This window comes from Papio anubis, chromosome 1 (assembly GCF_008728515.1).
Source record: "Papio anubis isolate 15944 chromosome 1, Panubis1.0, whole genome shotgun sequence".
Lineage (NCBI taxonomy): Eukaryota > Metazoa > Chordata > Mammalia > Primates > Cercopithecidae > Papio > Papio anubis.
In genome coordinates, this window is record NC_044976.1 from 23,655,346 (window position 1) to 23,679,712 (window position 24,367).

The 24,367-nt window shown below is 45.7% G+C and overlaps 1 protein-coding gene across 7 annotated transcripts in view; it reads right to left on the reverse strand.

Annotated features, from left to right (window-relative positions):
• Nucleotides 1-24,367, reverse strand: part of LOC101000761 (RH-like protein) — a 66,949-nt gene that overhangs the window by 2,561 nt on the left and 40,021 nt on the right. For 2 of the 7 annotated variants that reach the window (XM_009201986.4, XM_003891347.5), the window contains exons 7-9: nucleotides 21,669-21,802; nucleotides 11,892-11,971; nucleotides 6,683-6,756 (exon numbers count right to left, since the gene is read on the reverse strand). In XM_009201986.4, the coding sequence (XP_009200250.2) occupies nucleotides 6,683-6,756; nucleotides 11,892-11,971; nucleotides 21,669-21,802 (288 nt within the window). Of the gene's footprint in view, nucleotides 1-6,682; nucleotides 6,757-11,889; nucleotides 11,972-19,697; nucleotides 21,803-24,367 lie in introns of those variants that run through there. The other 5 variants (XM_009201989.4, XM_009201994.4, XR_001902211.2 and 2 more) reach the window with 5 other exon arrangements.

Here is a 24,367-nt window from a genome sequence, read left to right on the forward strand (position 1 = left end):
ATCACAGGCCTGAGCCACCATGCTCGACCTACATGCCAGTCTTTCAGGTGTTTGAAGAGCCTTCTTAGGTCTCCTTTGGCCATCTCTTCTGCAAGCTGTGCATGCAGTGAATGCTGAAGTGTTGCCACACCACAGCCCAACATACAACATCGCTGCCTGTGGCGTAATTGGACCACGGAACTCTGAAACCGGAAATCAGGGTAGCTAACACTTGTTTGCTAACATTTCATATACATTATCTCCTTTAAGCCCTAACAACCCAGTGAGAGAGTCACTGTTATCTCCATGTCAGAGATGACGAGACTGAAGCTACAAGATCACAGAGCTGGCAGTGGTAGAACCCAGATCTGTCCGACGCCAGAGCACAAACTCGTAGAACATGGGATTTGATCTCATTTTATAAAGGAAGAAACTGAGCCCCAGAGAAGTGACCTGTCCAAGGGCACCAGCCTGCCAGTGGGTGAACTAGGACTGGAATTCAGATCTGCCTCCCAGAACACTGGCCCTCAGCGAGGCCAGGGTAATCTGTTGGCAGGCTGCTGATATGTTTTCCTACTTTACTTTTTCTTCTTTTTTTTTTAATATATATATTTTTTGAGACAGAGTCTCCCTCTGTCGCCCAGGCTGGGGTGCAGTCACACGATCTCAGCTCACTGCAACTTCCCCCCAGGGGTTCAAGTAATTCTGCCTCAGCTTCCCAAGTAGCTGGGATTACAGGTGTGCACCACCACACCCAGCTAATGTTTTTGTATGATTTTGCTTTGCTTTGTTTCGTTTTGAGATGGCATCTCCCTCTGTCCCCCAGGCTGGAGTGCAGTGGCACGATCTTGGTTCTGCAACCTCTGCCTCCCCATTTCAAGTCATTTTCCTGCCTCAGCCTCCTGAATATCTGGGACTACTGGTGTGCGCCACCACACCTGGCTAATTTTTGCATTTTTAGTAGAGACAGGGTTTCACCATGTTGGCCAAGCTGTTCTTGAACTCCTGACCTCAAGTGATCTGCTCACCTCAGCCTCCCAAAGTGTTGGGATTACAGGTGTGAGCCTCTGCGCCCGGCCTGTTTTCCTACCTTACTTTAAAAGCTGGCTTTCCTTGTGTTGTTGGACAAGCATTTGTTGGACCCTTACTGTGTCTCTAGAACATTTATTTGAAATCAGAAGTACGGGTGATAACACTGTAACAAGAGTAGGTTTTTAAAACTTTGCATAAAACAGCAAGAGGGACTCTTAACACACTTTGTTATGTTTTTGTACCAAAACAGTAGTGTTTATATTTCTTGGCAATAAAATCTTTTTTAAAAATAACCTGCAAATACTCAGAAGTCAATGGATAATCTTCAGCACATTGCAGTTACTTCAGAATCCGCCCTACACTCAATCCAATCACTCTACTTCACTCTCAAACTTTCACTGTAGGCATCACTTCCCCACTCAAACCTTTGGGAGTTTCCCATTTGCCTCAAGGATGAAATTGAAGTGGCTCTAGCCACCTTTCAGCCTTTTCACACACTGCCGAGCCAGGTTGCTCATGCTGGTTCTGTTCCCTGCCCCTTGCTTGGAATGCCTTGCACTTCCTGCTGCTTAGCCAAATCCAACACAACTCCATGCTCCATTCTCCCTGACCGCCCTAAGACCTCTCCCTCCTCTCACTCCAGCAGCTACTGCCAGGATTGCTTGTTTCGTTTTACATTATTTGTATTTATTTATTTTTTTTGAAACACAGTCTCGCTCTGTCGCCCAGGCTGGAGTGCAGTGGCACGATCTCAGCTCACTGCAACCTCTGCCTCCCGGGTTCAAGTGATTTTTTTGCCTCAGCCTCCTGAGTAGCTGGGGTTATAGTCGCGAACCACCACACCTGGCTAATTTTTTATATTTTTGGTAGAGACGTGGTTTCACCATATTGGCCAGGCTGGTCTCAAACTCCTTACCTCAGGTGATCTGCCCACCTCAGCCTCCCAAAATGCTGGGATTATAGGCGTGAGCCACCATGCCCGGCTAGAACTTCAGTTAATAACACAATCTTTCATGTGTCTTCTGCTTTCATTAAAAGAATAAACCTTTCCCTTTTTTATTTCAGTTTAATAAACCATGGATTTTATTTCATGCTTAGCAAAGCACAAGGGCTCACTGACATGCATTTCTTAAAACTAATTCTGGCCGGTCGCCTGTAATTCCAGCACTTTGGGAGGCTGAGGCCGGCGGATGACTTCAGCCTGGCCAACGTGGTGAAACCCCATCTCTACTAAAACTCCAAAAATTAGCTGTGGTAGCAGGCACCTGTAGTCCCAGCTACTCAGGAGGCTGAAGCAGGAGAATCGCTTGAACCTGGGAGGCGGAGGTTGCAGTGAGCCGAGATCACACCATTACATTCTAGCCTGAGCTACAAAGCAAGACTCTTGTCTCAAAAGAAAAAGGTAATAAAATAATAAACAAACTGAATTTTTGTAAATAAGTATCTGGTGAGGACCACGGTAAGGAGGATAGGAGATTAGCATATCTGGCTCCTGGAGACCCATAACTATATTAGAATTATCTCTCTGGTACTTCATACCGTGTCACAAATTGGGTAATACATGTAGTGGAATGAATTAGCAAATGAATGAGTGCATTTTAATAAACCATCGGAGGATGAGATGGGTGCCCTTGGGGAGTGGTGAGTGCTGCCTCCCAGAAGTGCCAGGCGTGGTCTGGCCAACCAGTGAAGCAGTGGCTGAGCTGGCTTTAATGTCCTTCCAACCCTGGCAGTCAGTTCCATGAAATTCAGTAAGAGTATTTAAAATGTCTTGTTGGATGGTTTGCAAAGAAATAAAAATTTTTTTAAAAATCACCTCTGGATTTATCAGCTTTGCAAGTTTGCATCCTTGCCTGTTTAATGGGTATTTGGCTTTCAACTGCAAGCTGAGAATGGTACACTGCCGAATAAATGGTCCTACTCAACCACGAGAAAACAAGTCAGAAGATTTCTGGGGGTGGGGTGGGGGTGGAATAACTTTTCTCTAGTAACTGTACTCAACACATATGTGGGGTGTCTTTGGAGCCAAAAGACATCAAATTTCTTCTATGCATTAGTTCTGTCATTTTGGGCAAGTTACTTAATCTCTCTAGGCCTCCGTTTCATCATCTTCAAGACTGAGATACTTAACTTTTTTTTTTTTTTTTTTTTTTCTTGAGATGGAGCCTTGCTCTGTCACCCAGGCTGGAGTGCAGTGGCGCAATCTCGGCTCACTGCAATATCCACCTCCCAGGCTCAAGCAATTCTCCTGCCTCAGCTTCCCAAGTAGCTGGGATTACAAGCATCCACCACCATGCCTGGCTTTTTTTTTTTTGTATTTTTAGTAGAGACAGGGTTTCACCACATTGGCCAGGCTAGTTTCAAACTCCTGACCTCAAGTGATTTGCCCACTTCAGGCTCCCAAAGTGCTGGGATTATAGGCATGAGTCACCTCACCTGGGCGAGATACTTACTTTTATGCAGGGTTGTTGTGAGGATAAAATCAGGTAATGTGGAAAAGCACCTAGCACAAAATCAGAAACTGTAGGCTTGCAATATGATAGCTCTTATGCTCACACATTCCTTCGTGATTGGCTAAATCCCTAGTAATAAACTTTCACATTGATGTGGTGGTTTGTATTTTACAGAATGTTGTTACAGACATTATTACCTCACTTGATCTTTAAAATAACCCACTTTCTTAGATAGAGCAAAGATTACTACTCTTATTTTACCAGTGAAAGAGGTCGAGGAACTTGCCTACATAATACATACATTACATAATATAATACAATACATTATACACTACATTACATAATATATGACATTACAGAATGATGCTAACATCGGGTTTCCTCATTCCAAATGCACACTCTTTCTGGTTTACCTGTTGCTGCAGTGGCTAGTGTTAGATAGGGTTCCTCGGATTTCCTTAATTTATCTAGCAAATTTTTTTCAGAGACGGGGTCTTACTGTGTCACCCAGGCTGGAGTGCAGTGGCAGGATCATGGTTCTCTGCAGCCTTGGCCTCCTGGGCTCAAGAGATCCTCCTGTCTCAGTAATCCCCAGAGTGCTGGGATTACACGTGTGGGCCACTGCACCTGACCTATCCAGCAAATATTTATTGCAACTCAAGTGACTGAGCTGGAGACCTGTCCTGTTTGTGGTATCCTTGGTTGATTAGCGTAGTACTTGGTATAGAATAGTTATTCAATAAATACTTGAGGAATGAATGAATAGATTAAACCAATTTTCTGAGTCCTTTCAATAGAGTACCCTGATTCTGCTAAATAGGCAAGAACCCTTGCAGGGGACAAAGAGAGATTGGCTGTTAGGAGAAGCCAGGAGCTGACAGCTGCAGAGAGAAGCTGATAAAGTCAGTTACATGCAACAACACGGATGATTCTTAGAGTAATCACGCTGAGCAAAAGAAGCCAGACAAAGGGGAGTACGTGCTGCATGATTCCCTTTGTATAACATTACAGAGGGCTGGGCACAGTGGCTCACACCTATAATCCCAGCACTTTGAGAGGCCAAGGCAGGAGGATTGCTTGAACCCAGGAGTTCGAGACCAGCCTAGGTAATACGGTGAAACCCCATCTCTACAAAAAAAAAATACAAAAATTAGCCTGGCATGGTGGCATGCACCTGTGGTCCTAGCTACTCAGGAGGTAAGGGGGGCGGATCACCTAAACCTGGGGAGGTTGAGGCTACAGTGAGCCATGATGGCGTCACTGCACTACAGTCTGGGTGACAGAGTGAGACTCTGTCTCAAACCAAAAAATTACAGAAAATGCAAACCATCTGTAGTGACAGAAAGTAGTTCAGTGGTTGCCTGTGGGTGGAACCAGGTGGATAAGGAGGGAGGAATTTCAAAGGAGCAGGAGGAAGTGTGTGGAAGTGATGAGTGTGCTCCTTGTTTTGATGGTGGTGTTGGTCTCTTGGGTGTACAAATACGTTAAAATGTATCAAATTATATACTTTAAATATGTGCAATTGTTTTGTTTTTGAGACAAAGTCTTGCTCTGTCACCCAGGCAGGAGTGCAGTGGCATGATTTGGGCTCACTGCAAACTTTGCTTCCCAGGTTCAAGTGATTCTCCTGCCTCAGCCTCCCGAGTAGCCGGGATTACAGACGCCTGCCATCACATCTGGCTGATTTTTATATTTTTAGTGGAGATGGAGTCTCACCATGTTGCCCAGGCTGGTCTCAAACTCCTGATCGCAAGTGATCCACCCGCCTTGGCCTCCCAAAGTGCTGGGATTACAGGCATAAGCCACCACACCCGGCCTAAATATGTACAATTGATTGCCAGTTATACCTCAAAAAGCTATTTGAAGAGGAAGAAGAGGAAGGAGAAAGGAGAGGAAGGAGAAGGAAAAGAAGGGGCAGGGTCTCTCCTCAGGTTCTCTCTGCTTGATCCCTCAGGCACAGGTGTCCAGGCCCATAATAAGGCTGCTTCTCTGTCCCTTTAGTGAGCGACATCTTGGATGCTGGGTGGGGCAAACATTGGCCTGGGATTCAGAAGGCCTGGGTTCTGGCTTGGCTCTGCCACTCACAAAGGTACAACACCGGGCGGCAGTCTGACCTCTGTTGGCCTGGACTTACTGTGACAATACAGGTCCCTGCTGGTCCAGCCTACCCACAGCATTGACTAGAGGATGGCCTAAGGGGACACATCAGAGTGCTGCGTGAACTATGAGTAGGTCAAAGGGAGAAGAGTGGGAAGGGGGCAGGGAGTGAGCCCCAACCTTCTTTACCTTCTTTCTAGCACAGTCTCAACAACAAACACTACAATGTAACACGGGACCCTCAGCAGCTGCTGAGTTGTTTGAGCTCTACGTCCCTTTGCTAAGTGATCTCAGACTCCTGTACAACACATTTTTTTGTGCCTGCCTGTTATCATTTATCAAGAGCTGTGTTCAGGACTCAGCCTGGATACTCACACACTGTAAGTTTTTTTTTTTTGTTTTTTTTTTTTTTTTTTGAGACACAGCGTCAGCTCTTGTCGCCCAGGCTGGAGTGCAGTGGCGCGATCTTGGTTCACTGCGGCCTCCGCCTCCTGATTTCAAGCGATTCTCCTGCCTCAGCCTTCCGAGTAACTGGGATTACAGGCATGTGGCACCACACCCAGCTAACTTTTGTATTTTTAGTAGAGATGGGGTTTCAACATGTTGGCCAGGCTGGTCTCAAACTCCTGGCCTCAGGTGATCGCACCACCTCGGCCTCCCAAAGTGCTGGGATTACAGGCGTGAGCCACCGCGCCCAGCCAGCTGTAAGATCTTGGTAAGTCATATCTCCACTCTTAGCATCTGTCAGAAAAGGGGTTGGACTCCAAGGCTTGAGGTTTCTTCCTGCTCTTGCCTTGCGGGGTTCTGCCACCTGAATGTCAAACTATTTGGCTGTGTTGAGGACTGCAGATGGGAAGGGGAAGTGCAGCCAGTGGCAGCTGTCTCGTCCCTGACTGTGAATGAATTTGAGGCATCAGGGAAATGGTGACTTTTGCCACCTCCCCGCCATCCTCCCCCACACACGCATATCATGGATTTGTTCCTCCTCCAGTTCCTCCTGCTGTTCCTTACTTCATTTTTTTTCCATTTTACTCAAAAACAGCAAGTCAACATATATACCCAGGTATGTTTTTAAGTTCACGCACTCAAAATCTATCACATTAACAGGTGACAAATCTTACCTCCCAGAAGGCTTGGTCATCAAAATATTTAGCTACATGAGGTCCTTTCCATATTTTGAGATTTAGAAGCAAACCTGTTTAAATGCATAATGAAATGTTAAAACTTTTGGAGCACAGGATTTTTAATCTCAAGATTAATCGAAATATTGTGTGTCAAAATGACAGTATCTCCATAGAAATCCTTTTTCTCCCACAATTGAAAGACAAATAAAAGGAAGCCCCGTCATTCCTGGACCAGCTTAATTCTGTAGACATTTTATTTTATTTTATTTTATTTTTATTTTATATTTTATTTTGAGACAGAGTCTCGTTCTATCGCCCAGGCTGGAGTACAATGGCATGATCTCGGCTCACTGCAACCTCTGCCTCCCAGTTTCAAGCGACTCTCCTGCCTCAGCCTCCCAAGTAGCTGGGATTATAGGCGCCTGCCACCACATCCAGCTAACTTTTTTTTTTTTCAGTAGAGACAGGGTTTCACCATGTTGGCCAGGCTAGTCTGGAACTCCTGACCTCAGGTGATCCACCCACCTTGGCCTCCCAAAGTGCTAGTATTATAGGCATAAGGCATAGCATCTGGCCAATTCTGTAGACATTTTTTTTTTTTTAAAGAACTGGGAATGGCAGTGCACTGAGCAGTACATGAGAACCACACATCTGATGTCCTTCCCCAGATGGAGTAGAAGGGCCCCCTGAAAGCTGATCCGTGTAAGACATACAGGCTACTACAGAGGGTGACTCCAATTGGGTGCTCCTATAGGTCTGTCTTCTCTGGCTCCAGTCAACTCCCGAGAACCTCAGTTTAAGATTCCACTTGTGTAGTTAGGAAAGTAGCTTATAATATGCTTTGGTGCCTGCCCTTCCTTTTCCCCATCTCTTTAAGTATCTTTTATTTTTTGTTTTTAGGACAGGGTCTCATTCTGTTATCCAGGCTGGAGTGCACTGGCACAATCACAGCTCATTGCAGCCTCAAACTCCCGGGCTCAAGCAATCCTCCCACCTCAGCCTCCCAAGTGGCTGGGACCACAAGTGTGTGCTACCATAACCAGCTCATTTTTTTTTTTTTGTATTTTTTGCGGAGACGGGGTTTCGCTGTGTTGCCCAGGCCGGTCTTGAACACCTGAGCTCAAGTGATCTGCCCGCCTTTGCCTTCCAAAGGGTGCGATTACAGGTGTGAGCCACTGTGCCCAGCCTCCATTTTCCGTCTACTCTCTGCCCAGATAGCTTGGCCATATGTATTCCTCCAGCTTCTGGAAGTTGGCTGAATTTCACGGGACACATGGAATGAGTGCTTCCTTTCACAGGAAGCAAGGAAATGCTCCTGATAGATTTATCTGTGTATTATTAAGGATGATCAGTTCCAGCGTGGTTAACGTGAATGGGCGAGTGCTTAGTGAGATTCAAATTTCCCTTTCGCGGTGCTTCCCTTAGGTGATATTGGCATGCAGGGTACCACCAGCATATGACGCAGTTAGCTTGAATTACTCAGTAATGATCTCTGGCACCTGCATGAATTTTGCAGATAGCTGAGGCTTACTCATCACTGAGGAATATCTGTCTAAAATATATTTTGTCTTCTGAGACAACACTAAACATATTTAGACTTTTTCTAAAAAAAAAAAAATCAGAACTATCACTAGGAATACCCACTCATAACGTGCCATATAATGTGGAAAAGGTGTGTAGCCATGGAGGGTTGTTGGTCTAATCTCTCAGCAGCCCAAGCGTTTTGTGTTCGTGTGTCCAGTTTTAAGAATTTCTCGGCCGGGCGCAGTGGCTCACGCCTGTAATCCTAGCACTTTGGGAGACCAAGGCGGGCAGATCACCTCAGGTCGGGAGTTCAAGACCAGTGTGACCAACATGGAGAAACCCTGTCTCTACTAAAAATACAAAATTAGCCGGGCGTAGTGGTGCATGCCTGTAATCCCAGCTACTCAGGAGACTGAGGCAGGAGAATCACTTGAACCCAGGAGGCGGAGGTTACACGGTAAGCCGAGATAGTGCCACGGCACTCCAGCCTGTGCAACAAAAGCAAAATTCTGTCTCAAAAAAAAAAAAAAAGAATTTATCTTCTTCTGTTAGGCTCTTTGCTTTCACTTCTAACTTCTGCTGGTGTACTTTACCTCTAGAAACCTAGCCCACCTCTAATCTGCTATTTCTAATCTACCTGAGCTGAGAAATCCAATAACTATGCTTGATAGGATTGTTTCTTAAATAAGTACAGACAGGCTCCAAATAGAGAGGTCAATTAACAAGTTAAATGCTTGGCTTCTGGGAATCCATTTGGTGCAATTTTGGCTGCTTGAGGGAATTTTTCCCCCTTCCATTGTCCAAGTTGTTTTGTTTCCTTTTCTGAGATAGGGTCTCACTCTGTTGTCTAGGCTGGTATGCAATGGCACGATCTCAGCTCACTGCAACTTCTGCCTCCAGGCTCAACTGATCCTCCCATCTCAGCCTCCGGAGTAGCTGGGACTACAGGTGTACCACCACATCTGGCTAATTTTTTGTATCTTTTGTAGAGATGGGGTCTCACTATGTTGCCCTGGCTGGTCTTGAACTCCTGGCCTCAAGCTATTCTCCTGCTTCAGCTTCCCAAAGTGCTGGGATTACAAGTATGAGCCACCCAAGTTGTTTTTAATCACCGGTTCGCTAATGTCAAAAACAACATATAAAGAGGAAAGCCTGTTGGTCTTAACTCTTAAAGGAACAATATGATTGTCTTTTCCTCTGTTCATCTTTTTTGACTCCAGTGAAGCATAAGACCCCTAGGGCCAGGCGCGGTGGCTCATGCCTGTAATCCCAGCACTTTAGGAGGCTGAGGCAGGCGGATCACGAGGTCAGAAGATCGAGACCATCCCATAACACGTGGTGTCCTCGCCTCTACTAAAAATACAAAAAAATTAGCCGGGCATGGCTGGCGCCTGTAGTCCCAGCTACCGGGAGGCTGAGGCAGGAGAATGGCATGAACCTGCAGAGCTTGCAGTGAGCTGAGATCAAGGCCACTGCACTCCAGCCCGGCACAGAGCCGAGACTGGGCTCAAAAAAGACTCAGCCTCAAAGACCAGAATTCCATAAGACAGAGTACAAGTCAGCACCACTTTGAACATACCAGTGATAACAGTGAACAGTGTGATTCCCGGGATAGAGTTGCCAAATAAAATGCAGGATACCCAATTCATTTCGAATTTAAAAACAGACACCTTGCAGTTTTGCTAAATCCGGCAGCCTTTCCCAGGGTTGGATTGCCAGCTGCCACGAACTGAACGTTAACTTACGGAATTAACTCTACTCCGCCTCTGCTTCTTCACACAGACTCTGCTAAGGCCCAACATTGGTATATTAAAGGAATTCTAGCCAATCTCATGCTCAAAAATTACCCAGGTAACTCCAAAAAGTACCTCCATATAGTTTGTTAAAGCTGGAAGGAAGCCAGCTTAGTTATTATAATCCTTTCATTTTACAGAGAAGCTAACCAAGGCTCAGAAGGAGTGAAGTGACATGCCCGACGTCACACAACTCATAGTGTCTTATGTCATTTGTCTCTTATTTGGCATCCACCTCCTGCTTAGGGACACATATATGGGTGTCTAACCAATAAAAGATGTTTGCTTATAGAATAAAGGTGAACAGTTCTGGATGGAATGTATATTTTCTTTCTTTTTTTCTTTTTTTGAGACAGTCTCACTCTCGCCTAGGCTGGATGGCAGTGGTGCAACCTCAGCTCATTGTAACCTCCACCTCTTGGGGTCAAGCCATTCCCCTACTTCAGCCTCCCAAGTAGCTGGGACTACAGGCACATGCCACCACGCCTGGCTAATTTTTGTATTTCTGGTAGAGACAGGGTTTTGCCATGTTGGTCAGGCTGGTCTCAAACTCCTGACCTCAGGTGATCTGCCCGCCTCAGCCTCCCAAAGTGCTGGGATTACAGGCGTGAGCCACTGCTCCCGGCCTGAATGTGTTTTTTCTTTTTTTCTTTTTTCCTTTTTTTTTTTTTTTTCCAGACAGAGTCTCGGCTCACTGCAATCTCTGCCTCCCGGGTTCAAGCAATTCTCCTGCCTCAGCCTCCCAAGCAGCTGGGATTATAGGCACCCGCCACCACGTCTGGCTAATTTTTGTATTTTTAGTAGAGACGGGGTTTCACCATGTTGGCCATGCTGGTCTCGAACTCCTGACCTCAGGTGATCTTCCCAGTTCGGTCTCCCAAAGTGCTGGGATTACAGGTGTGAGCCACTGCAAATAGCCACATAGCCACATATTTTCACCTGGCCTATAAGTAAAACTGACTAATTAGCAACTCCCCAAGATTTTTTGCTGTTCTATTGTATTGCAAGAGCAGAAACATACTTTACTCCTTTGTTGAAAGATCTCCAGTGGCTTCCCATCTTTTATAAGGGCCTGCTCCTCGCTACCATTCTGCCCTCAACCCCTGCCACTCCTTCTCACTCCATTCACACCAACCACACTGGTCTCCTTACTGTTCCCTCAACACACAAAGCATGCTCCTGCCTCAGGGCCTTTGCACTTGCCATCCTATTTTCATGGAAGGTTCTTCCCCTAACTAAATGCATGGCATATCTCCCTCCTCTTCACTGGGGCCTCTGCTTAAAAGCCAACTACTCAGATAAGCCCTCCCTGACCACCCCTCTAAAAGAACACCCCATCCCACACTGACTCTATGTCTCTCTAGTTTGCTCTGTCTTCACAGCCACTTATTACCATCTGACATAGTAGACACTTATTTGTCTATTTATTGTTAATACTTTCCCCCACTAGAAGGTCAGTTCTATGAAGTCAGAGAATTTGTTTTGCTCACAGCTGTGTCCCCAGTGCCTGGCTCATAGTGGATATTGAATAAATATCTGTTGAATAAAATAGTATTATGGGTGTCCTCAGAAATAAAAGGTAGGCTTTTGTGTGTAAGGATTTTCTCAGGCTTCTGTGCAAAACTGAGTGTGATCATCAGCCCTGGGTTCAAAAGTCTGCAATGTTGCCACTCACCCTACTTATAACCTCAGGGATGTCCCTTCCCTTCCCTGGCCTCACAGTCCACATCAGCAGCAGGTGACCTCTAAGGACCTTTCCAATTATGAAATTATGTGATCCTCAGGGAAGGAGATGGGCCACAAATACATCCAGCCACATGGCAGGGTGTGCTCTGGATGTAGGTGCTATGTCCTGGGCAATGGTGGAAGAAAGGTGGCCTCACACTGACCTGTCAGGAGACCAGATGTGATACTCATCGCCATGGCCAAGCTGAGTGTCCCAGTGCTGAGAAGGACCTGGAAGCCGATCCTAGAAATGACAAAGCAGAGGTGGTCACTTGGGCATCAGGCAGCAGAGGTCATCAGGGACAAAAAGGACTGTTGGTGTCAGTAGTGCCATTGCCAGGAAGGGCCATGAGGAAAACAAGGGTCCTCTTCCTAGCTGGTACATTCCCCTGTCATTTTCCCCAAAAGCCATGCAGACCTGTGGGAGGGAGAGAGGGGAAGGAGATTCCAAGATCGTCTGTGGCTTATTTTAGTTCTCAGCACCTTGTGGATAATGAACCAGACCAGGAGTCAGAAAACCCAAGCTCAAGTGCCAGCTCTGTCACTGACTAAGTGCAAGACCCTGGGCAAGTCCCTTAACTTCTCAGAGCCTCCAGTTTTCTCTCTCTCTCTTTTTTTTTTTTTTTTTTTTTGGTTGTTGTTGTTGTTTTGTGAAACGGAATCTCACTCTGTCGTCCAGACTGGAGTGCAGTGGCACGATCTCGGCTCACTGCAACCTCTGCCCCTCAGGTTCAAGCGATTCTTGTGCCTCAAGTAGCTGGGACTATAGGCACATGCCACCATACCTGGCTAATTTTTGTATTATTAATAGAGATGGGATTTCACCATGTTGACCAGGCTGGTCTCGAACTCCTGACCTCAAGTGATCTGCCCACCTCAGCCTCCCAAAGTGCTGGGATTACAGGCATGAGCCACCACGTCTGGCCAGCCCCCAGTTTTCTCATCAGGCAATTAAAGATGAAGGTTCTATTTCTCTTGGGGCAAGGTGGGTGGGGTAGAGCTTGGCTTTCAGACCCATCTCCCTGCCCATCCTTACCCCTTGAACATACTTCCAGGACCTCTCCCCTTCAAGGCAACCCCAGGGGTTCAATTCAAAGATTATTACGGGGGCCCTTGGATGCTAAATGTGATTGTGCCAGGGTTCAGCCTGCACCTGGGAACTGCCTTCACTGCAGCCCCACGGATAGTTGTACACAACAAGCCAGTTTTTTAAGCCTTTCCTATTTCTTGTCTCAACAGGTGGGCAGCTCATCTTCTCATTTTTAAGACAAAGCAAAGCCCCAAGCCTGCAGCCTCGTGGGGTGGACCCCTCTTGTATGTCATTTGGTTATCTTACCTGTCTTTACTGATTGTTCCTTATAAAGTGGGGGAAATAATGGCAATTCCTACTTCATGAGATCATGGGGGAGTGGAGAGAATTGAAAAGAACTACCCTGAGACTAGAAAAATAAATTAAAAAGATAGAAAGAGTTGCCACCCTGCTGCTCAAGTAGTGAGTGCAGATATCAACAACTACCTGCCCAACCATTCAGGCAGCCATCCCCCCATCCGCATGGCAAGCTCCAGGCCCTCATCTTTGCCATCTTTGTATATCTTCAATAGTTTGCTTCCTCTCCAGCACCAAACACAGTTCAGGTTATCAAAACCTCAGGGAAATGTTTATTGAATGACTGAAAAATGGAGTCAATTACTCAATTCATTGATCTAATATTAAGTGATTTTTAGAAAAAATTCAGGGGGACATCTGCATGACCTTGCAAAATTTCTTTTTTTCTTTTTTTTTTTTTGAGTTGTGAGTCTTGCTCTGTCACCAGGCTGGAGTGCAGTGGCGTGATCTCAGCTCACTGCAACCTCTGCCTCCCAGGTTCAAGCTATTCTCCTGCCTCAGCCTCCCAAGTAGCTGAGACTACAGGCATGAGTCAGCCACCAGGATGATCTTGATCTCTTGACCTCGTGATCTGCCCGCCTCAGTCTCCCAAAGTGCTGGAATTACAGGCATGAGCCACCACGCCAGCTGCAAAAATTCTTAAACAGGACATAAAAGAACTAAACATAAAGGGAACAATGATAAATTGGACTATATTAAAATTAAGAGTCTCTCTTGTTCAAAAGACACCATTAAGAAAGTAAAAGGTGGGCTGGGCACGGTGGCTCACAACTGTAATCCTGGGACTCTGGGAGGCCAAGGTGGGCCAAAGTTGAGGCCAGGAGTTCAAGATCAGCCTGGCCAACATGGCAAAACCCTGTCTCTATCAAAAATTATTTCGTCTATACAAAAGTTAGCTGGGCATGGTGGCATGTGCCTGTAATCTAAGCTACTCAGGAGGCTGAAGCATGAGAATTGCTTGAACCTGGGAGGAAGAGGTTGCAGTGAGCTAGCGCCATTGCATCCCAGCCTGGGTGACAGAGGGAGACTCCTTTTCAAAAAGAAAGAAAGAAGGAAAAAGGTAACCCACAAAGTGGGATTCATATTCAGGATACGTAAGAAATTCCTACAAATCAATAAGAAAAAGACCAAACACCACCATAGAAAATGGGCAAACTAACTTGAATAGACATTTCACAAGAAAAGATATTCAACTGTCCAAAATCAGATGAAAAGTGCTCCATTTAGTTAGTTATTAGAGATAGCAAAATTTAAGCAACAGGTTTGATTCCTAAATGACTAATCATAAAGCAGGAAAACACCAAGTGTTGGCAAAATGTGGAGTAAAAGGAGCTTCTGGGGATTAGATTGGCACAAACTACTAGAGAAAATTGTTTAGCAGTAGCCACTAAAGCTGACTGTGTGAATACTGTATAATTCAACAATTTCACGTCTAGGCATATAATCAATGGAAGTGCATTCGTGTGTTCCAAAAATAAAAGTGCTAGAATGTTCATAGGAGCAATACTAGAATATTCCTAATAGCTCCAAACTGGAAACTACCCAATCTTCCTCAATAATGGATAAATAAATTCTGCTGTATTCACACAATGGCACACTTGTTCCAACTATCTTTTCTCAGATTCTCTATTTGTCTACTTGGCATTCATTTATCACGGGGCCACACTAATGGCCAAAGTTGTTTATCTCATTTTCTTGCAAGTCAGCTTTCTCAGGCATGGGAAATTCATAAACCCCTCAGCTACAAACTCCAACATAAGTGTTTTCACTTCCTGGCCATTAGTGGATGCCCTCACCCAGTTACTCTCCCACCACTCTTTTTCATAAAGGCGTAGTCCCAGTTCCCCCTCTCCTTCTGCTGCCTGGTCCCTGGGTGATACAGTTTTGTGTAGCCCTGCATGATGTGTTCTGCCTCTTATTTACAGGGGAACTGTGAACAACAAAACTTTCCTTCCAATAATACTAGAAGAAAATGTCACTCAGTCACCTTTATAAATTAAGACCCAAGCATAACACAACACTATATCCCAGTGGAAAAAGGGTACAGCAATGCTTAACAACCTGGATGAATCTCACAACTACAATGTTGAGTAAAAAAGCATACAAAAGCACAGACTTACTGTATGATTCCATGTATATTATCTCAGTTCATTTTCGGTTGCTATAACAGAATACCACAGAATGGGTAATTTATAAAATAAGTATATATAGCTCATGGTTCTGGAGGCTGGGAAGTCCAAGAGCATGCTGCTGGCATCTGTTGAGGACCTTCTTCTTGTGCCATAACATGGCAGAGGGTATCACATGGCAAGAGGGCAAGAGCATGTCAGTTCAGGTCTCTCTTCCTCTTGTAAGCCACCAGTCTCATCACAGGGGCCCCGCCCTGGTAACTTTATCTAATCCTAGTTACCTCCCAAAGACCTCACCTCCAATTTCATCAACACATGAATTTAGAAATTAAGTTTCCAACACATGAAATTTGAGGGATGCATTCAAACCAGAGCATTCTGCCCCAGCCCCCAAAATGCATGTCCTTCTCACATGCAAAATTCACCTCAATAGCCCCAAAGTTTTTTTTTAGAGATGGGATTTTACTCTATCATCCAGGTTGGAATGCAGTGGCATGATCATAGCTCACTGCAGCCTCAAACTCCTGGGCTCAAGTAATTCTCCTGTCTCAGCCTCCTGAGTAGCTAGGACCACAGATGTGTGCCACCATATCCAGCTACGTTTATTTAATTTTATTTGTAGAGACAGAATCTCACTCTGTTGCCCTGGCTGGAATGCAGTGGCATGACCATAGCTCACCGCAGCCTCAAACTCCTGGGCTCAAGTGATCCTCTCACCTCAGCTTCCTAAGTAGCTAGAACTACAGGCACATGCCACAATGCCTGGCTAATTTTTTTATTTTTATTTTTTTGCAGAGACAGGTCTCACTATGTTGCCCAGGCTGGTCTTGAACTCCTGGGCTCAAGCAATCCTCCCACCTCGGCCTCCCAAATCACTGGGATTACAGGCATGAAACACCACATTTAGACAACCCCCAAAGTCTTAACTTGTTCCAGCACCAACTGAAAAGTCCAAAGTCCATGGTCTCATCTAAATCAGATGTGGGTGAGACTTAAGGTACAATTCATTATGGGAGATTCCCTCTGGCTGTGAGCCTGTAAAATCAAAACAAGTTATCTACTTCCAAAATACAACAGTGGAACAGGCATAGGACAGACATTCCCATTCTAAAAGGAGAAAGAGGCAAGGAAAAAAGGGTAACTGGTTCCAAGAAAGTACAAAACCCAACACAGAAAACAACATTAAACCTTAAACCTTCAGAATGATCTTTTACTCTATGTGCCACCTCCTGGGCACACTATGAAATTTGGACCCCCGAAGCTTTGGGGAGCCCTGCCCCTGTGGTTTTGCTGGGCTCTGCCCATGCTGCAGTTCTCACAGGTTGGAGTCTCATGCCTGCAGTTCTCCCAAGGTGGCATTGCACTATGATAGCTCTCCCGTTCTGGGGAATTGGCAGTGGCCCCACCCTTGTAGCTCCACTAGACACTGCTCTGCTAGGGGGCTCTCTGTGGTGGCTGTTCATAGCATCCTTTGAAATACAGGTGGAAGAAGGCAATGCCCCCTCAGCTTTTGCATTCTGCACACCTTCAAAATTAGTGCCATGTGGATGCTGCCAAGCTTTATGACTTTTACCTTCCACATCACACCTGGGGCCACTTGAGCCACAGCTGGGATGGCTGAGGAATGCTGCACCAGAATGTGGGGAGCAGAGACCAAGGCAGCCTGGGCAGCAGCTGCCATTCTGCCCTCTTAAAACTCTGGGCCAGTAACAGGAAGGGCAGCCTTGAAGATCTCTGAAATGCCTTTGGAGTTTTTCTCCCTTGTCCTGATGAACGGCCTCTGGCTTTGTTCTATGTGTACTAATTTTCTTATGAATCGGTAGCTTGGTCACATCCTCACTTTGTTTTCTCAGCTGAAAATGTTCTTTCATTCTCTACAACATGGCTGACCTACACAATTTTCTGCCTTCCATAAATCACTCTGGCACAGATGAAGTTCAGCTAAGATCTTTGCTTCTTTATAAAAAGGATGACCTTTGCTCCAGTTTCCAACACGTGGTTCTTCAGTTCCACCTGAGACCTCATCAGAATGGCCTTTACCAGTCACATTTCTATCAGCATTCTGATCTCAGTGACTTAAGTAACCAGTAAGAAGTTCCAGACTTTCCCTAGTTCTGGGGTCTTCTTTTAAGCCCTCACCAGAACTGCAGAACTGTCTTTAATGCTCCATTCTTTTTTTCTTTTTTTTTTTTGAGATGGAGTTTCACTCTTGTTGCCCAAGCTGGAGTGCAATAGCACGATCTCAGCTCACTGCAACCTCTGCCTCCCGGGTTCAAATGATTCTCCTGCTTCAGCCTCCTGAATAGCTGGGATTACAGGTGTGCACCACCACACTCAGCTAATTTTTTGTATTTTTAGTAGAAATGGGGTTTCACCATGTTAGCCAGGCTGGTCTCGAACTCCTGACCTCAGGTGATCCTCCTGCTTCAGCCTCCCAAAGCGCTGGGATTACAAGCTTGAGCCACCATGCCTGGCCTAAGCTCCATTCTTCACAATACAGGCTTTTTCTAGCCTGCTCAAAACTCTTCCAACCTATTCCCATCACCCAGTTCCAAAGCCACTTCTACATTTTTGGGAATCTGTTACAGCAAAAACTCTACTTCTTGCATTAACTTTCTTTCTTCGTCCATTTTCTGTTGGTATGACAAAATATCAAACTGGGCAATTATAAAGAAAATAAATTTATTTAGCTCACAGTTCTGGAGGCCGGGAAGTCCAAAAGCATGGTGTCACCATCTGGTGAGGGCCTTCTTGCTGTATCGTAACATGGAGAAGTCATCACACGGTGAGAGGGCAAGAGCATGCCAGCTCAGATTTCTCTTTCTCTTCTTCTTAGTCACCAGTCCCATCATACCTCACCCCATGAGCTTGTCTAATCCTAATTACCTCCCAAAGGCCATTCCTCCAAATACCATCAACATATGAATTGAAGGATTAAGTTTCCAGCACATGAAATTTGGGGGACACATTCAAACCATCACATATATAATGTACAAAAACAGACAAAAACTGACTGATGCTGTTAGAAGTCAGGTTAGTGGTTATCCTAGAATGAGGCATGAAGAGGTTCTGGGTGTTGGTTATGTAGGGATATCAGAAGATTCATCAAATGGTACTTGTATGATATCTGTACTTTTCTGGATATAGCTTATACTATACAAGTTGGGGTTGTTTTTTGTTGTTTTTTAAGTAATAAGTGGCAGAATAAAGGATAAACCCAAATCTGCTGACTGCCACCCCACAACTCATTCTATATGATGCTGTCTGGAAAAAGAAATGAATGAAGCAGAAATCCATCACCATGATAACAGTCTCCCTGCACGGGGTCTTTCCTGGCCAGACCTCACTCAACACACGTCCTCATAGCAGCCCTGTGAGTGAGCTATTAGTGTCCCTATTTCACAGAGGGCAAGTTCAGGTTAGGGAAGTGAACCAAGAATTCCAATGTTTTGTGGCTTGGAATGGGTGGCTCTTGGGATTCAAACTAGGCAGGCCTGTCCACAAAGCTTGGCCAGATGCTTCCCAGATTTCAGCATTTGAGGACAACATTCATGAATTTAGCCATATTGGCATTCCAGAGATGCTATTTAAATTTTTTTTCTCCAAATAGACTTATTTTTACATTTAAATAAATGAATTTAAAAGAAAACTGTGTTACTAGCTTAAAATGGAAGGGAAATGGGAGGTAGCTGCAAAAAGAGATATAATGAAAACAAAATGTTGCTAAAATCTCTCCCAGATATGGCAGCCTGAGGTTTTCTCTGCTATTCAAAAGAGTGGTTAACAAGAGCTAGAAGGGTACAGAGATTCTCAGCCTAAGTGGGGACTTTCTTTTCTCCCTGATGTAATCAGAGGATTGAGAATTGAAAAAGAATATCTGCACCTCATGATTCAATGCCATTTCAGTGTGCCTTCCCATCACTTAAAAATCCCACAGTTTGTGAGAAATGCTCCATCCTGGCTCTGATCACAGCATCTGACTCAATCACATATGCTCATCTGAATAGGAAATTGGGAAATATTGTTTGTGGAATTAATACAAAGTTAACTGACTTGCCCAATGCCACCAAGTAGCTAATCCACAGTTCCTATTAAGTGTTCTGACTTTGCCCTTAATCCTCTCTCCATCTTTCCATTACATAGAGATGTCCTCATACTGATGCAGCATCACTCATCATAGAGAAAGGGGCTATGTTCTGTTGCTAAATCTGCACAGCAACCCTGTGACACAGGTCTTATTTTCTCATTTTACAGATAGAAAACTGAGATTTAGAGAATTTGAGTACCATGACCAAGGCTGCAAGGCTGGCTTCACGCCTGGTGAAGCCCACACCTTTTACTCTCAGCAGACCAAAGGCCTCTGGATGAGAGATCATCAGTCACTATGCCCTTCCCTTTGCCTGGGTCCTGCAAAGGCAAGAGGATAACTGCTTCTTGGTCCTCAACTCACTCACCCTGATGAGAGTTGACTTGCAGAGATGTGCTGGAGCCAGTTCCCATAGGCTCAGTGGGCTGATTGTTCTCATCTCTTCCCAAGTCCATGTGCAGTGATGTCTCCTTGACAGCTTGAACTCAGTCATGTGGGAAGCGTTTGTACCATAGAAATTGCAAGTGTTACCAATCAAGGCTTTATCTTCTTGGAGAGCCAGTTGTTAAGTTAATCCTTTACCAGCAAACCACTGATTGGTTTTTTCTTTTTTGGCTATAGGTAAGTGGTTCTAAAACTTGAGCTTGCAAGAGAATACCTGTGAGGCTTGTTAAAACATGAACTGCTAGGTCCCACCCCCAGATTTCTGACTGGGTAGGTCTGAGGTGGGGCCACAGGTAGGGCTTGCATTTCTAACAAGCTTCCAGGTGACGCAGGCGCTGTGGAGAACCAATGCTTCCAGAGAACCACAGAATCATAGAATTGGGGATCTAGACAGCCCACAAGCAGAATTTAGCCACACAGTGTTACTAACAATCTTGAATTTTCCGCCAGTACTTGGGAGAGCACATGCAAAACTCTAGATTTCAAGCTTCTCTTGAGAAGTCATTGGATCCGGCAACACTGAGCCTGGGTCCCTGCACTGTGATGGTGGGTGCGAGCTGAAGAGCTCCCTTCCTTCACGGGCTTTTTTTTCCTAACCTCCCCTGCCTGTTCTCTACAGGCATCCGAGTGGGACCTTGCTAGGTCAAGTCCTCATCTTACGGAGGGGAACTCTCAGGCCCAGAGGGAGGAAAGCTTCTGCTTAGAATTGCAGTTATTAAGACAGTGGCAGACACATCACTGGAACCCATGACAGAGGCGCCTTGCTTCACACAGGTCATCCCCTCCTCACCCCAAGCAAGGATGTCTCACCCACTGTTATGTGATCCCTATAATTTGGGGCTATGGTTGTCTCTGTATAAGGCATCCAAGAACCAGAAGGAACCCCAGCACCTCCATGATTTCTCTGAGACACCTCCAAATACATCAGCTCCTCATCACCTGCTTCAGCCATTTTTACAGCCAGGTTCCAACCCAGTGATCTTGGGCAGATAACTTCTCCTAAATATCATTTCTTAGAGTCTGAGAATACCTCAGTAGGCAGTTGTGAGAATTCAAGGAGATAACACATATAATGGTTTTTAGCCTAATGCTCAACACTTATAAAGCAGTCAATAACAGTAGTAAATGTTATCAGTGAATATGATTATCATCAGGCTATCAGTTCATCTTTAAAAATCCATCCCTATATTGCACCCAATTCACTTTTTCATTTTATATAAGCCATGTCCAGAAAATATTCACACAACATCCAGGAGGTAATGGCCAGGGCTCTGGTGTGTCAAACTGACCATTGCTGTCCACTGTCTAGGGGCCACAGGACCTCCCTCTGGTCTGGAGGCCCACATTCCCACCTCACAGTGAGACCTCAGCCAAAGTCCACCCCTCTCTGGGCCTCAGGGACGGGCTGTGCTTAGCATGTTCCTGCATTCACTTGTTAAATCCAGTAGCATCCCAATAGCCCTATGAGCGGAGACAGTATCATTATCTCCATTTACAGTGGGGTGACTGAGGCCGAGAAAGGTTAAGCCGCGTGCCCAGCTAGTACGCAGTGGGAGCAGGTCCACAGCAAAGCTCTGCATCATGACCTGAACCACAGTCTTAATTGGCTTGGGCCTATTTGACCTGCTCTGTCTTTGTGGGGTCTCAGATTTCGCGCCTTTGTCCTACACCTAGGCTGCCCTATTTGGAAAGAAGAGGTGGCCTGGAGAGGTGATAAATCCATCCAAGGTAGGGGCTGGGCAGAATTTCTGAATAAATCAGCCAACAAACATTTACTGAAGCCAACTGAGCACCTGGCCCTGAATGCACACGCCCCAGCTAAGGACTCTGCGCACATTTCTTCCTGAGTTGGAGGGGAGTGCTACGGGGATGGCGGGTAAGCCCAGTGACCCACATGTTACTGCTGGCCCAGACGACACGAAGCGCCATCAGCACAATGCAGGTGATCTCTCCAAGCAGACCCGGCAAGCCGAAGGTGTAGTGCACGCTGTGGCTCTCGTGAATCCCCAGCACTCGGTTAAAACACACCTGTGGACAAGTGTTAATATAAGCAGATTGGCAGGTGAGACCCATATTCCCTACCCACCCCTTTCACACACCCTTGGCATCTGGGGCCACCAAAGGGGGATGGGCACTAAGGCTCAACTTAAAGAAGCCCTTCTCAGATTGAATGTGCACTCACATCATCGGGGAGTTTGTTGAAATGAACAGTGGGCTTTAGTGGATGTGGGGTGGGGTCTAAGAGCATTTCTAACAAGGTCCCAGGTGATGCCAATGCTGCTGGTCCACGGGCCACACTTTCAGTAGCAAGGGTCCAGTGTAGGCACTATGCACAGTTTCAGCTGATAGTTCCTTGTGATGGGGGCTGCCCTGTGCACTGTGGGATGTTAAGCAGCATCCCTGGTCTCTCCCCACTAGCTGCCAGTAGCAGCCCCCACCCCACTATGTCAACCAAGAATGCCTCCAGACATTGTCAGATGTCCCCTGGGGGTGACCGAGACCCACTGGTGTAGCCCAAATTTAAGCACCATTCCAAAGACAACACAGCTGGTTAGAAACAAAGCATGAGGCCACACCTCCAGATCCCCATTCAGTAATCCTTCCTCCCCATCACTCAGCCTCCCACACAGCCATGAGCCAGCAGATGTGGACACAAATGCAAATTCTATCAGGCTGGTTCCTTCCTTAGAATCCCCATTAGTCTTCAGAATAAAAATCCAGGTCGGGCGTGGTGGCTCAAGCCTGTAATCCCACCACTTTGGGAGGCTGAAGTGGGCGGATCACCTGAAGTTGGGAGTTCAAGACCAGCATGTCCAACATGGCAAAACCCCATCTCTACTAAAACACAAAAAATTAGCTGGGCATGGTGGTGGACGCCTGTAGTCCCAGCTACTCGGGAGGCTGAGGCAGGAGAATGGCATGAACCCAGGAGGCGGAGCTTGCAGTGAGCCAAGATCGCACCACTGCACTTCAGCCTGGGCAACAGAGCAAAACACCATCTCAAAAAACAACAACAACAGCAAACACACACATACACACATACATGAAAATTAGCCAGGCATGGTGTTGGGCACCTGTAATCCCAGCTACTCAGGAGGCTGAGGTAGGAGAATCACTTGAACCCAGGAGGTGGAGGCTTCAGTGAGCCAAGATTGTGCCACTTCTGCCTGGGTGACAGAACTAGACTCCATCTCAAAAAAATAATAATAATAATAATAAAAATCCAGACTCCTCAACTAGCCCAGGAAGTGTGCCTGAGCACCTCCCATCTTTCAGGGATCTGGGTCCACCATGCTCCTGGGTGGACCCTATGCCTTTAGAATGTCTGTTTCCTGGTTGGGCCACACACTCTTCTTACCAATAACCTTTAATACACATTGTTCCTTCTGCCTGGAATACATTCCCCATGTCTCTCCCTGGCTAATACTACTTATCTGTCAACACTTGGCTGTCAACTATTTCCTCTGCTCCGGGAAGCATTTCCGGACCCACCCCGGGCTAGCTTAGATGTGCCCTGTAACTGTTCTCACACTGTATTGTGTTTATCCATTTCCCTCACTAAACTATAGCTTGAAAAGCAGGATGAATGTTAAAACGTATGTGTTGAATGAAGGAATGATGAATGAATGAATATATGGATGAATGAGTGAATCATCTTTGAATAGTCCTGCCAGGGATGAAGTCAAGGAAGCAGGCTCAGGGAATGTGATGGGCACTGAGCCTGATGATAACTTGCTATGTGTTCCTTTTTCTGCCTTTCCTCCTTTCATTTCAGGGTTTCAAAGCCAGATGAGATAAAAGAAATTTGCTCCCCTTGCAAAGATGAAAATCAGATTTGCCCTGGTTTTGGTCAAATCAAACTATTGATCAGTTTTTCCTTATTTATTTTATTTTATTTTTTAATGGCCTCCAGTTCCATCCATGTTGCTGCAAATGACAGGATTTCATTCTCTTTATGGCTAAATAATATTCCAATGTGTATATAAAACACTTTTTTTTTTTTTTTTGAGACAGAGTCTTGCTCTGTCGTCCAGGCTGGAGTGCAGTGGCACGATGTCGGCTCACTGCAACCTCTGCCTCCCAGGTTCAAGTGATTCTCGCATCTCAGCCTCCCAAGTAGCTAAGATGACAGGTGCCCGCCACCATGCCTGGCTAATTTTTGTACTTTTAGTAGAGATGGGTTTCGCCATGTTGACCAGGCTGGTCTTGAACTCCCGACCTCAGGCGATCTGCCCGTCTCGGCCTCCCAAAGTGCTGGGATTACAGGCGTGAGCCACTGCGCCCGGCCAGTTTTTCCTAATTTCAGGTTGAAATGGACTCCCTGTATAATCACTGTTCATCAAAATCCAGCCTTCAAAAATATACTCCTTTTTCCACCATCAAGTCTTCAAACCCATGAAGATTTGTTGTCCCTAAATATTTAGGGACACACATTATAACCTTAGAGAAGCACATTATAACCAATTGGCTATAATGAATTATTCTGGAATGATCAGGATTTGCTGAGTATTGAAGAAAGATCCATCCACTTAGAAGAATAATTAAACAATCAGAAGTGGACACGACCTGGACATCCGCCCAGCGCCCTCTTCC